This window comes from Caretta caretta, chromosome 2 (assembly GCF_965140235.1).
Source record: "Caretta caretta isolate rCarCar2 chromosome 2, rCarCar1.hap1, whole genome shotgun sequence".
Classification (NCBI taxonomy): domain Eukaryota; kingdom Metazoa; phylum Chordata; order Testudines; family Cheloniidae; genus Caretta; species Caretta caretta.
In genome coordinates, this window is record NC_134207.1 from 187061805 (window position 1) to 187076082 (window position 14278).

Here is a 14278-nt window from a genome sequence, read left to right on the forward strand (position 1 = left end):
TGAATTCTCTGATCATTAACATGGAACATTAGACTCCAAATAAAGGATTTTGTTTAAAATATGGATGAGATGCACATATTAACGTGTGTGTGTCCACACCCAAACAGATACAGTCGATATTACATTTGTGGTTGGTCCTGTGATACGAAGACCCCACTTCTCCAAAGCAGAGAAGCATCTTTTCACACTGCATAATGGGAGAACAAGTGGGAGGTTAGTTCTATGCCATATTTTGGAATTGCTTTGGAGGAACGGTCTCAGTCCTGTGGTGAGGACTAAACAGTCTCCTTTGGTGGTCAGAAGTGACAGGGTTTTAAAGAGTTGAGGCTTTAATTTTCATGTTGTGTTATACTTCGCAAGAAGAGAGACAAAAGTATTGCACATCTTTATCCATTGACAGTATCGCATCTGCTAGCCTATGGTAACCTAAAACACTTATTCAAAACAGTGAACCACATTCATCCCTGGAAATGTTTTATTAACACCTCCATCTGTCTTATGAGCAGCAATTTCTAAACCAACTCAATAAGGAATTTAACTTCCAAATGTTATCTCTCTTCCTCTCTCTTTTTTTGGTTTGCCTCTTCAGTCTTTTCATCATCTGCTTCTAAAATCATCCCCACCTGTTCTAAGACAGTCATTTATCACATCCCTTGAACCTTAGCAGCTGATAGGATTGCCATTTTACCCCAAAACAAACCAACAAATAAACAATGGGACAAAGGTCTCACATCTAATCAGTCATCTTGTTGTTCCAGTGTCTTTTGTCTCTGTTCATGGCAGACAGTGTTGTTATACCACCTGAGAGAGTCGAGAGGGATTTTTTCATAAACCGTCTAGAACTATTTTTTTTTTCTCTCTCAAGGTGCTGGTTCAGGACATCATTTGCTTTTCTAGGTCAGGGAATCTCTCAATCACTTTAAACCAAAATGCAAAATAAAGGGTTCCACGTGGGGAAAATAAATGGCTTGCACTGAGGGATGCACTGAGTGAGCATAATGTGTAACTATGAGGGATACCTGTAGATCGCTATTCTGAGTAAGGTGTCAAGCTGAGGAGATCGATGAGAAGCAATACAAGAATTCCAATTCAGAATTTTCACCTCCATACTGCAGCTGCCCTACTTTATAAGCTACGGTAGCCACTCCACTAACTGCGGGAATTACTTTGGCTAAGCAGCCCAGACATGCTCAAGAGAGAAAACTAGCCCTATTTGTTCTAGTGGTGGTTTTTCCACACAGGCCTCTGAGCAACCATGAGATGGTACCTTATCACTGTTAGGAAGCCAGGCCACATCTGATCCAATGATCTAGAGGTGAAAGCCAGCGTAACTTATTGCCAGCACCATGAGTCATTCTTAAAGAGGCCAGTTTAAAAATTTCACTTTCAAAGGTATCCTCACAAGGAGCAGAGATGCAGGCAAGGCTCCTAATGAAGGGACTGTGAACTGGAGTGGGATGCAGCCAGAGATAAGCTGATGTTTCAGCTTCCCTGAAGCCATGTGTGCAATGGAAATAAGTCTTCATTAGGAGCCTTGCTGCATCTCTGCTCCTTGTGAGAATACACAAGAGCCTGACCTTGTTTGCGTATGTTGAACAGGCTGTGCTTGGTGTAGCTGATCCTGCTACACCCCCTAGTTTTGACCATGTCTCTTAGTTCAGAGCTGGGAAGCGACTTGGGTTACTGCTCTGGCAAGATCTTCTAATCCCCCAAGAAGGCACCAACAGGCTGTCTTTCAAAGGTGTTTCACAGCCAATGCCTGGTGAAGAGCATTTACTCAGCACAGTAGGGTGATGATCCCCCTGCCGACCCCTTTGGAGGGCCCCAGGCTGAGCAACAGGGCAAGGATCCCCTGCTGTGGAGGGCCCCCAGGCATTACATGTAGGATTGGCCTGGAGTCTCCCGGAATTGGCATCAATCTCCTGGTGACTATTGAAAGCAATCTGGGAGATTTTAATAGGATATTTTAAGAAAATGACATTACATCATGTTGGGGGGAGTGTGTAGGGGGAAATCTCCTGGAATAGCTTCAGTCATAGTTGGCAACCCTAATTACATGAGCTCTGTGGCAGGTTGTGCTGATATTTCCTTCATCCCCTCTTTATGCTGTCTCATGGGTATTTTTCAAGTGATAGTAGAGATGATCAGGGGTATCGTGTAAGAAAAAAATTTGTTTTTGGTGGTAGGGCAGCAAAGTTGTGTCATCTTATAGAACATTACCTGTGATTATATTGTATCCTATGAAGCCTGATAGGGGTGGTACCAAGTGGGGCATATAGCCCTATGAGAAGGTTTTTTTTGGGGGGGAACTGTCCCCCACCCTTGTGCCATAGCAAATGACACCGCTGGAGCTGATGTTCCTGTGTGTGCAATAGACCCATCCACTGGGATCAGGTAGAATATACAGAAGTGCAAGGGAGATGTTACTGTAACTTCCCTGAACCTCACAAATGATTCAGGTCAGCTCTTGTTTTAATCATGTTAGCATTCCTGGTTCCAATCTGAACAGTCCTCACCTGGGAGAAAACACTTTAATAGCCAGCACACCAGCACCTCTTACATCCTGATGTCCCTGAGCTTCTGAGAGTCCCTGAACACCCATTGTGCCCAGCACCTCTGGATGCTTGCCAGTAGTCAAGTAGCTCTGCATTCTGCACCTTCCACAGGAACTGGATAGCATTTTGTATGACAAATGTGATTTGTCTGCCCTTCCCAATCTCTTTGCCCCGGTTACTTTTAAACCACTGTAGAATGACAGAAGCATTCAGCATTGTGTCTAATCACCTCTCCTTTCCTTAGCTATTGCCCTCTTTGGTGACTGGCCAGCTGTGGAATGTGGGGGGTGAGGTGGGGGGGGCTGGACTTCAGCAGAGCTTACAGAAATTGAAAATGCCTGCTGAGACCAAAAGCACTGCCTTTTGGCCTGGACTGTAAGGTGCTCATTCAGCTCTGTGTGTTTGGGGCCCTACTTTCTGTTGGCTGCGGCTAGGATATAAACAATATCCCTCATAGTTCTAAAGTTAACGTAAAAAAACGGGGAAAAATCTTTAAAAGATTCTTGCCCTCCCCTCCTCAATCTTTCAGATTTTCCTTATACATCAAAGGGGGCGTCTACGAAAGGGCAGGTGAGACATTAATCCATCTTTTTCCCTTTGTGGGTCACTTGTATTGAGAATTGAGGCCACCCAAGAGGAACTCCGGTTTTGACTGAAAATCAGGCTAACATCACCCCAAAACCATCCTAATTCGGATTAACAGGGCTGATTGCATGTCTGCTAAGTACACCTTGAAAAATGTGACCGATTCCTCCTGTGGGACTTTGGTGGAAACCAGATTAGGTCCAAAAGGTTCAGAATTCAGTTTTGTTTTGTTCTTAACTGGGCATTTGTGAGTGTTTGAGATGCATTTAAGGTGTTCATGACTGAGCCTTTTTTTCTTCTGACTGTTGCAGCTGCTCTTTAGGCAGTTGAAAGGCATTTTCTTTTGGTTCTCTTCTGAACTTAGCTCATTGGGAATCTCTGCAGACTTTGTGCAGTAGTAAAGTCTCACCATGCTGCTTTGCGACTGGTGGTGATGTGACAATGGGGGGAGAGAAGATTTTTCATCAACACTGTGTATCCGAGCAACTTGCCTCAAAGAGCACCGAGCGAGTTACAGAGACGTTCTTCAGCAAACAGCCTCCCAATTCCTAGGGAAAGGCGCAGTGCTGTGGGGAGACTGTAATCTGTCCACCATCACAATATATTTGGGGATGGCAAAACTTGCTTTTTGCTACTCTTTGCCTTAGATAATCACCATTTCTGAAAAATAATGGATTTGCTGTTCTGTCTGGAGATTGCCCCGGCCCGTGGAGCAAGACTGCCAGGAGATGCACCCCAAGCTTGCCACTGCACTGGTGGCCCTGGCTCTGCTGCTGTTCCTCAGCCTAGAGGCGATAGATGGGGCGGTCACCTGCCTCCCCACTATCAAGAGTTACTCGTCTCTGGGCTGAGGAGCAGCAGCAGAGCCAGGGAGAAGAGGTGTAGGGGGAGGCCTTTGAGCCTGAGCCTCTCAGCTGATTCAAGTGTAAAACTTACAGCAAGAAATTTAGGATTCTATTGTTACTCAGAAGCACGGGTTTATTTTCTACATGATTTAAACAAAAATGCACAGAGCGCCCTCTCTGCACAGCTAGACTGTCTGAACCGCAGGCTGGGGTGGGATTCTGTAAGCCCAGGGGCAGCACAGCAAGCATGCAAGTATGACCATTACCCAGAAAGGTTTGATATCTCAACCACCAAATCTTGGGAACTCCTAGCTTCTAGCTCTGGTGGATCATGGTCTAGCTGACCCCGAAGTGGCCACTGGCATTTCTGATTAAACAAAGATAAAGCTGACTGTTTTTGAGACAGGCCAGGACACTTCCAGTCTCCCAGACATCTTGGGCTACCCCACCTCTGCCTTTCCTCCACGTGAGAAGTGAACCTGCCCATTTGCAGTTGCAAATGCAAATGCAAGCGCAGAGTGTGACGAGAATATGAAAAGAGGGGCAGAGAGGGAACGGTGGTGGTGCAAAATAGGGTGTAAACTGAGCAGAGAGCTGGAAGAGCCAAAACCAAAAGGAGTAGAGGGTGGAGCAGGGGGAGGAGGGGCCAGGGGTGGGAGATAGGGAGAAACTGTACTGGATAAAATACTGTACACAGGACACCTTCTTGTGCCAATCTGACTTTTGCAAGATTCTTCTTTCCCTACCATGGACTTCTCTATAGTTAGAAAGACATTGTTCTTTTTTTGTTTCAGAACAGAACTGCTCTGGGGGAGGGGAAATTTTGATTTAAATAACAAGGGGAGAAGTTAAAACCCTTACTGGGTCTACAAACTGAAAGTCTTTCAAGAGACTAGCAAATATCAAACACCAAAAGAGGTACCCACAACGCAGGTGATATTGGCCCTGGGGATAGGTACCATCCGCACAAGAATTATCAATACTGTCACTGCCTCAAATGTGCTACCTGATCATTAAATAAAGCTGTTTGGAGACAGAGCCAACGTTTAATGATCAATGTGCAATAATTTCTTAATAAGACTAGAAATTGTTTGAATAACATGCTTGATACAATGGAAATAAACAATACGCCTATACCCAAACAAAACTACATTTGATGTTTTAATGCGGCTGCCCCCTGACCGTTCCAGGGTATGGTCCCTTCTGGTAAGCCACGGGTTTTGATTGTCTATGGTGAGATGCCCTTAAACTAGGCTTCGGTGGTCGTGTTATCGTCACACAAGGTGGTGGTGGTGCAAGCATTTCTCCTCTCCCAGAGCTGGTGTGGTTGCTGTTTCTTGCTCCTTTCTCTGCAGGGCTGTTTCTTCTGGTAGAGTCTGATTTGTTCTCTTGTATCAGGAAAAAAATAGATTTAAAAACAGGAGCCAAGGTGATTAAAATTATTTCATTTAAAACAAACACTCCTTCCTCACCTCCCTCCATAGTTGCTCCTGCCATCACCCTGTTTATATACAATAACCCTATCTGTATGTGTGTTCTTGTAGAAGTCTACACTAAGAAACCAAAAGTACAGATGTTAGCACCTGTATTCTGGCCAACATCCAGTTTAGGTATCTACAGCCTGTCTGCCTAAGTTCCCTTTGCAGTTTTATTTTGACAGATATAAAAGGCAATAGTTCCAGTGTCCTTCCTTAAGCACAAAGGTAGAGATGTATTATTTATGATGATTATGCATTTGTAATATTGGTTTTTATTATATATTTTCATTACCATCCACAATGTGCAAGGTACTTTCCTAACCTAAATAAAGGCACGATCCCTACTATAAGGAAGGATGTATCACAAACTGATTTGAGAAATTTCAAATTCAGTAGGACAGAAGGGGGAAGATCCAAGAGATGCTAATGTGTTTAACTGTAACCACCAGCTAAAATTAAAATGATAAATAGCATCAACCTTCTTTATTCACTGTCGCTCCATTCAGTTTCATCAAGAGTTACTCAGCTTGGCACAGGGCCTTTTTTAGCAGTTTTAAAACATGTTTCCACTTCAAATTCTTGATACTCCCTAGCCCAGAATTCACTGGTTTTTTTTTTTCAGAATATTCTCGAGGCAATTTCACCTGACACGATAAATAGAGATTGGGCCTGAATCAAAACCCTAGATGCAAACTCTCCAAAATGTTGGGCAACTTCAGATCAAAGCATTGCACAGGCCCATCCCCTGTATTAAGACTCATTTGTACTTCTCCAGAATGAGCTGTGTTATGGCATGTGTAGGAATAGCTGGCTGTATGCATAGGCTTAAGGATGGCTTAGCGTACTCTGCCTGGAGGTGTGCCAGCAATGTGTTGGAGATTGGATGCTTTTCTAAAAGATATGCTCTAATTCAATGAGGAATTAACTTAAAGAATTCCTATGGCCTGTGTTATACAGGAGGTCAGACTATATGGTCACAATGGTCCCTTCTGGCTTTACGATCTATATGTTTTAAGTCCTGAATAAGTAATATTGCATTCAATGGTTCTATTACAGAAAGTAACTTCTTTTGCCAACAACCCACATTTGGATGATTGTTTTTAAAAAAAACCTGTTCTCACCCATCCAGATTTCATTCCTAATTCTGCTTTTACTCCCCAGAGGAGCTGGGGTTGCTGTTGAGTCAACAAACTGCTGCCCCATGGGAATATCTTGTATCAGTAGCATCTCTTAATAATAATTCCCTTTGGGAAGCTGTGTTGAAAGGATTCCTCTCCAGGCACTGGGTAAGATGAGGGATTCCAAGACCTTTGCTAAGGCTTTCTCTACACTACCACTTTTGTCAGGAAAACGTGTGTCTGTCACAGATGTGAAAAAACACACCACAGCTGACATAAGTTTCAACAGCAAAAGCGCTGGTGTAGACAACGCTATGTTGGCAGAAGAGCCTCTCCTGCTGACATAGCTACCGCCGCTTGTTGGGGGTGGTTTAATTATGCTGACAGGAGAGTTCTTTCCCGCTGGCATAGAGTGGCTACATGGGAGACCTTTCAGCAGCACAGCTGTGCCACTGTAAGGTCTGTAGTGTAGACATAGTCTAAGGTTGCACAGGATATGCCCATTAAAAATATACTACTTGATTCCTCCAGTATTGCAGGGAAACTTAGTCAGACAAAATCTGCCCTTAGTTATGCTCATCCAATCCCCTTGCACTAGTGTGTCTGAGGACAGAATTCAGCTCAATTTCTTTATGTCCACAGCCATTCCATGGTAAAAACTGAGACCGATGTCAATTTCCAGCAATATCCTGGACAAACCTCACTGAATTAAGTTTAAGTATTTTAGGAGTCCATTGTATTAAAAATTACATGATGTGGCGTTGTAGGGTTCTATGTAATGTTTTGAGGAGACTGACTAATGTAAACCTTGGGGAAATGTTAGGGACAATACGTGAAGTAGAATTCCTAGGAAGTACTGGGGAGGAGGGGATTGCAACCTCCCACCAACTATCTCAGCCTTTGCAGCTTTACTCCCGGGGTGACATTTTGTCTGATGATCACTTGTTACAGGAGGACAGTTCAAAAAGACAAACTAGATTCTCCAGGCCCCAACAGACACAGGAAGGACTTTTGAATCAATAGCCTGAGTTTAAACTAACACGGGACCGGCCCCAATCCTTAGGGAAGGGTTGGAAGGACCGATGAAGATTGCAGGGGAGGGAGGCGATTTCTAGTACGGTGTGGTGTTTTTTTCTTTTTCTTTAATGTTTTCTCTGTAACACACCTACCTTTGCAATGCTTCTACCTTGCTTAGAAAAAGCTGTGTGATAGCTTAACTGTGCGCAGTTACACTATCAGTCTCTGAAGAGAAAGCAAGCAGATCTGCTTAGGCAGTCTGTCTTTTGCTGGGAATAACACAGTGCAGGCGGCGAACGGTTCAGCTTAGAGATACTTGGTCACAAGGGGAGAGAGACGCATGTCTCGCTCAAGAGAGGCAGCAGCCAGGGGAGCCTGAGAGTGGGTGTTCTTGCTGGACCACTGAGGGGAAATACAGGTGCAGTTGCCCTGAGCTGTGACAAAAATCTCTCTAATATGTTTTACCTTCTGCTGGTTTGGGCTGACTCACACTCTTTGCACTTGGATCCAGCAAGTGGTCTAAGTCTTGCATTGCAGAACTAGTCATAGCTTTGTTGTTCCTCTTGTTTTTCTCCTCATCACGTTGCTGCACAAATTAATAGTGTTAGATTTCATTTGCAATTGGAGACATGATTTGTGAAATAGCGGCTTGGTGTCATGTGTTTTCTGAGGGGGAGTTACCTATGCACGAAGAGTCACAACATTTGATGAGGTCTCTGTCTCTGAGTAACAATGTCTTCTCTTTCATGGCCCCTTCTGTACTGATTCATGATCACTTGTGCCGCTATGGAGTTGATTTGTGTAACTTTAAAGAGCTCCTGTGCCTCTAAAGGCCATATTCAGTGGATCTAAGGTTTGGTCCATATCATATTTGAGAAATTAGATAGACACACGCAGCTCATATTTTAAGCTATGGGCAGAGCTGAAGTTGACATTTAGCCTTAATTTCTGGAGGCTGCTGATTCCTGAGTGCTCATTTTCTCACCCTTAATGTTACATCAATCCCTAGGTATATTTCGTGGAATGTATTTTATGCGGCATCAATTTTTATTCTTCTTCTGACTAAGATCCTGTGTCATACCAGTAAAATGGCAGATACAGCCTCTTGCAGGGCTAGACTCTCAAGAGATCTGGGGTCTATTCCTAGCTCTGCTCCTGGCCTGCTGGGTGACCATGGGCAAGTCACTTCACTGCTCTATACTTCAGTTTGTCTTTATGTAAAATGGTGACAATGATACTGATCTCCTTTGTAAAGTGCTTGAAGAGCAACTGGTCAAAGATGCTATATAACAAAGACCTAGGTGTCATTGTTCTTGTTAGCAAGTCTGTTTGCGCTGTAATTTTTATAAAGCCTACATGTTACGTTGGTAGCACTTTATCAACCCTGGCAAATCTCGGCCTCCTTTTGGCATTCACTATATTAACATTAATCACACTGAATTATTTGGGCATGGAATTTGTTATGTGGGTATAAAATGCAGTTCTCGGGAAATTTCATTTTAATTTTAGCATGAGTTAATATCCACTTATTAGGAAGTGTTACTTAACAGTATTGTAATTAGATACTGAACACTGCCAAAGTGAAATGCACAATAAAGAAAATTCACTTTTTTATCATGCAGTTCCATAACATGGTTTAAAATGAAAAGCTATTTAAAAACAATACTCTAGGTCAAGATGCAAGTGCATGGTATTTTAGAAACATCTGTACTGGATAAATCACATACATACCATTTGCATTTTCTTCTTCAGTTCTGTGTTGGCGTGCTGATATGCTTCAGCCACAGCATTCAGATAGTAGATGGCTAGGCTACAAATATTTAAAAAAAAGATACACTGACAGGATAGTGGAGACATAGGCCCATCTTGGAAGGGAGGTGAGCAGAGAACTCCTCCACCTACTGCATGTGCATGAATCAAGGGATGTGATCAGGTTAAAAAAACACTGAAAATTTTTTCAAAGGAGCTGAATTATACAGAGAACCTTCTAAATAAGCAATGCTGCATGGGTTTGCTCTCATTTGACCTGTTGCTTGCCAATTTTGGAAAGTACAAGAGTTGTGTTAGAATCGGGGTGCTGTCTGATGCAAAGCACAAGCAGCAGGACCAGTGGGAACAGCTGGCATTATCTGTGAACTCGTAGAATGCTCATGGCCAAGTCACTGCTGTGTGTTTGTGGTTGGGTGGGAGTGGGCACTTACTAGACAGTGTTTCTCTAGTTAAAAAACCTTTAAAGTTATCCCTGGCTATGAATGGGGTGGGGGGGGAGCACAAAGGCTAACTCACTTGCAGCACCCTAAGTCTCAAAACCCCTTCCTCCCTATTCTACCTTCCACAAATGACCTTCAATCTATTTTCCCCCAACTCTCTCCATCATCCCTTCCCCAGTCACTGCACTCAGATGGTAGTTAAATTGGAGACTATTATACAAATTGCCTCTTCCCCCATGCAATAAAGTAAGTCTCCCTGTTAGACTGTGTGGGTTCCAAAAGCCTGTTTGTAAGCTTATTGTGCAAAAGTGATGGTGGGCCAGTGAAGACTGGGAAGATAATACTGAAGTTATCTAGTGATAAAGACCAACCCCCAAAGGCTACATTTAAAGAGCCAAAGGACTCTCTGGTGTAGCTCTGCTAAGTTCATGAGAGTCAAACTAGGGATGAACATGGCCTGTTTTGAGCAGTCATTACTTTCACAGCAGCCCCACACATACTGTAAGAGAGAACAACAGTGTGCTGATGTGGATATTGTATGGCTTCTTTCACTGTAGTCCTGAGCATCTCACAATCTTTAACATCCCCATGAGCTAGGGCAGTGCAATTATCCCCATTTTACAGATGGGGAACGGAGACAGAGAGGCTAAGTGACTTGTCCAAGGTCACAGGAAGTCTGTGGCAGAGCAGGGAACTGAGCCAAGCTCTTCCAAGTTGAGGCTAATGATCTAGCTGTGGAAGAGTCTTGCTCTTCTACAAGGCACTGCTCCAGTCCACAGCCTGCAACTGAACTGTTACTTATTGGCAAGGGTTGGGAAACCAGTGTAAACCATAGCCAGTTTTGAGTGGAGTTGTGGGCTTTGGGCTTGATTCTTTCTCTCACAAAGAGGACAAGCCCCCCAAAATAAAAAATAAAATAAAGGTAGGAGCCACACTAGAGGGAATCAAAAGCCAAAGGGATCCGAGGAGATGTACTGGCAGTGGCAGGCAGCCTTTGGCTCACAGAGAGGTACATATTTTAAAACATGCTGAAGTGTCTGGGACTGTCTTATCCCCACTGCTGCCAACCAGCCAGTAATATTTTGGTTGTCAAAAATGTCGTCTCCTGCTTTTGCAGAATGATTTTATTCCTTTAAAATCCAAACATCATCTGCTCAGTGACTCCAGACCATTCCTGGAAAAGCACCATCAATTTGCTGCTACTGCTTTAAAAAAAAAATCTAATATCTAACAAGGAATATTGGAACAGCAGAGCTTACTGACAGTTCATAATTTGACTGTGTAGCTATGGCTCAGATTCAGTGAGCTGGAAACCAAGTTAGAAGGCTGTTTGTAGGGTAGATTTAAAAAGAGTGAATCCAAACACTGCTAGACAGGGCAAGTCTGTCGAGGATGACTAGTTTCTTTTGAAGTCTTTTTTTTTTTTTTTTATAGTATACTTCCTGGGTGGGTGGGTGAATAATGTGTATATAAAAGGTCTGTCTGGAAAGAACGTACTTAAGTTTGCAGAGCTCTCTCTCCTACATAATCAAGACAAACCTCCATCTACTCTAGATAAGTGATGCAGATTTTTGAAAATGAATGTTTTCCTTGTGCTCATGGAAACATCTTTTGGTTATCTGTAAGCAGATAATAGTTTCCTATCTACATAACTGAATCTTATGATTCACCTAAGTCTCTTTTTTTAAATCTGTTGCTTTTGGTTCTAAGGCCCTCCATGCATGTCTGGTTTTGACCTGACTGCACTTAATTGAAGGGATCTGCTCCTTCAGAGCCCTTGTGGTCTCCACTGGCTCTCTGTTTTCTCTGTCCCTTATTCTCCAGATCTTTGAGTTACTCTGAGTAAATCAATTTTCCTTTTTGCAGATTCCAGTTTCCTTTTCAGTCCTGTGGCATCCCTTCATTAATAGCGATCACCATCTTCAAAGCTTGGAACTTCTCCCCATTTAGCAATTTATTTAACAGAATCAATAGATGTGAACTTGGTTAAATTTTTTTCCCATCAGGGCATTTAATGCATTCCCACACTACTTGTGGCATTTTGTCAGCCTGCGTTCCCTCTCTCGCATATTTCTTGCAGTTGTTCTGGATTTGCTCCATTTCCTCACTGTACCTTATGGCTCTGAGTGAAATCACTGTGGGCATTTTAGGACTGATCTGCTCATACAGTTTCTGATCCTCACTTAAGGGGACTTGATGGAGGGAAGGAGAGGAGGGGGAACACCATGAAAAAGGGTGGTGGAAAAGGCTTTCTGAGCAGCTGCATCTTACACATTATCATGTGATTCATCCCCCCAGTTGATTTTTGTGACAATGTAAGTAACTTGCGCTAGGCGTGTGTGGACTGCTGTCCCAGGCTAGTGGCTGGTCCGCATACGAGGTTTGAGTTTGCTACTGCTTTCCATAAGGGGGTGAGTTCTTTAACTCCAACAGTAAAGGTCAGATTTTCAGCTCTGTTGGTCCTGAGTTCAAATCCTACTATTGGCACACGTAAGGGTGGGTTACCTATCCATAAACCTTGTTTATGTAAAATAGCTTTCCCCAGAAAAATGAGGCAACTAGAAGTAGAGAGGGAACCGAGACAAAACAATTTCACTTAAAGTATAATATCTACAATGTACTCTCTGGCAATTGAGGCAAAGAGTGTAAATGAATTGGAGACATCTCAAATTGTTTTTGGAAAAGGAGGGGGAATTGTGAGAGTGAGTGGAGGGGGAACAAACTAATTCAGTTCTTAGAAAGGTAGAGCACATTTTATGAGTGGCTGCCTGCCACTGAAACCAAGCTAATATAAATTTATGATTCACCCGCCACAGTTTGCAGAGGTTATTTGTTGTATTAAGGCTGCATTGCAGGTTGCCTTATCTGCTTTATTTAGGAGGAAGAGATGAAGTATCTTTCAGAGCTAAGTGAAATGCTGGCAGCTGCATTTTCTCTTTTTAATCTTATTATAAATTGGAGCAGGATCAATGTAAGGGACTGGCCCCGGTTTGGATCTATCTAACTGTATGTACAATAGCAGGGGTGGTGCTAGCAGCTAATGGATTATAAAGAGGAAGGCAGGAAATCAGGAACTATAAATGATGCAAAGCTACCTAATTATTCCTGGAGAAAGAAGTGGATAAGACATAAAACCAAGGCTGTGGCCACTTGCAGCCATTAATTATGGTACAATCAACGGCGGTGATAGTTTTAGCTATGTAGATGCTTGTTCACACTACCCCTACTGAAAAATTTTCAGATGGTAGCTGTTATGTCTCTGAAAATCCGATAAACTGAAAGGCACAGTTGGCTTATCTGCCGCTTTAATTGGCTCAGAAAAACACCAAAGAAATAAAGCAACAAAAAATAGACAAGTTAAAGCAGTGAGAGGGGTTCTTAGTTCCAGGCTACTTCATTCCTAAATTCCAACTGCAGCCAACTCCGGCTGCTTTCAAACAGCAAATCTTTTGAACTCTGCCATGCAAAATGTTCCAGACATTAAAAATGTAGAAACCACAAATAATCACAATAGTCCTTAAAGCTACATGGGTTAATCACAGCAGTGACTTTTAATCACTGCTGATCTAGGCTATCTAGTTGCGATCTAGAGATAAAAGGCTGTGTATCTCATTAAAACCTCATGATCTCTCAAGTCTCCCTTCCTTCCAAACCTGTATTATTGCAAATATAACTTACACCATAAGCAGAACTGCAGGTATAATCAGTCCCGGATTTGCCACATAACTGAAGATCTTGGCTATAAAAAGTGGAAAATCCTGCTTGATGGTCTCTTGGATGACATCATACATTCTTTTCTTTCCACTGGAAAGATAAAATGACCAATTAGGCATTGTGTAGCTGGTTACTGAAAGGCCACAGTAGTGCCTTGTTAAACAACTTTAAAAGATTTTATAAAGAACAATACAATTATTTCATTGTCTGTCAACATGTTGTTTGCTACTAAGACTTTAGATATTAAAATACTGTTGAAGTGACTTACTTACAAATATCTTTCAGTCCAGCCACTCTTTCTTGAGTTCTAATGATCTGTCTTTAGTGGTATTGATTATGTGAATGACCTCTACAAAGGTAACTTGCTTCAAGCACTAATATATATGTGTATGTTACCACTCCTAGTTACTTCATGAGCTCTACTTATTTATTTCCCTTGAATCCACACAAATCCTACAGACTTTAAAAAAAATAATCTGAGATTTGTGACTTTCATATCACATTGAAGATGGTCTTTTTGTTGTGGAGATAGCTCTGCTTCTGCAAATCAATGCTTTCTTAACTAATGAGCCAACTTCAAGAACAACTAAGTAAGATCAAAAATAGCAAGCTGTGATTATCACTTAATAGGAAGCCCACTGAGTAATTTTAAAGTAGGAGTAATTTTAAACTACACTGAATAAAGCATTAAAGAATATGCTGTGTGCAAATGAAATAATCATACACAGGAAAGAGGATGGGCTAGATAAGCTAGGA

General features: G+C 42.4%; 1 protein-coding gene across 1 annotated transcript in view; it reads right to left on the reverse strand.

The window, feature by feature from the left end:
- Window positions 1-733: 733 nt before the first annotated feature.
- TMC2 (transmembrane channel like 2) overlaps window positions 734-14278 on the reverse strand; it is a 58575-nt gene continuing 45030 nt past the window's right edge. The window contains exons 17-20 of the mRNA XM_048837213.2: window positions 13487-13612; window positions 9330-9408; window positions 8064-8184; window positions 734-801 (exon numbers count right to left, since the gene is read on the reverse strand). Coding sequence (XP_048693170.1) covers window positions 734-801; window positions 8064-8184; window positions 9330-9408; window positions 13487-13612 — 394 coding nt within the window. The remainder of the gene's footprint in view (window positions 802-8063; window positions 8185-9329; window positions 9409-13486; window positions 13613-14278) is intronic.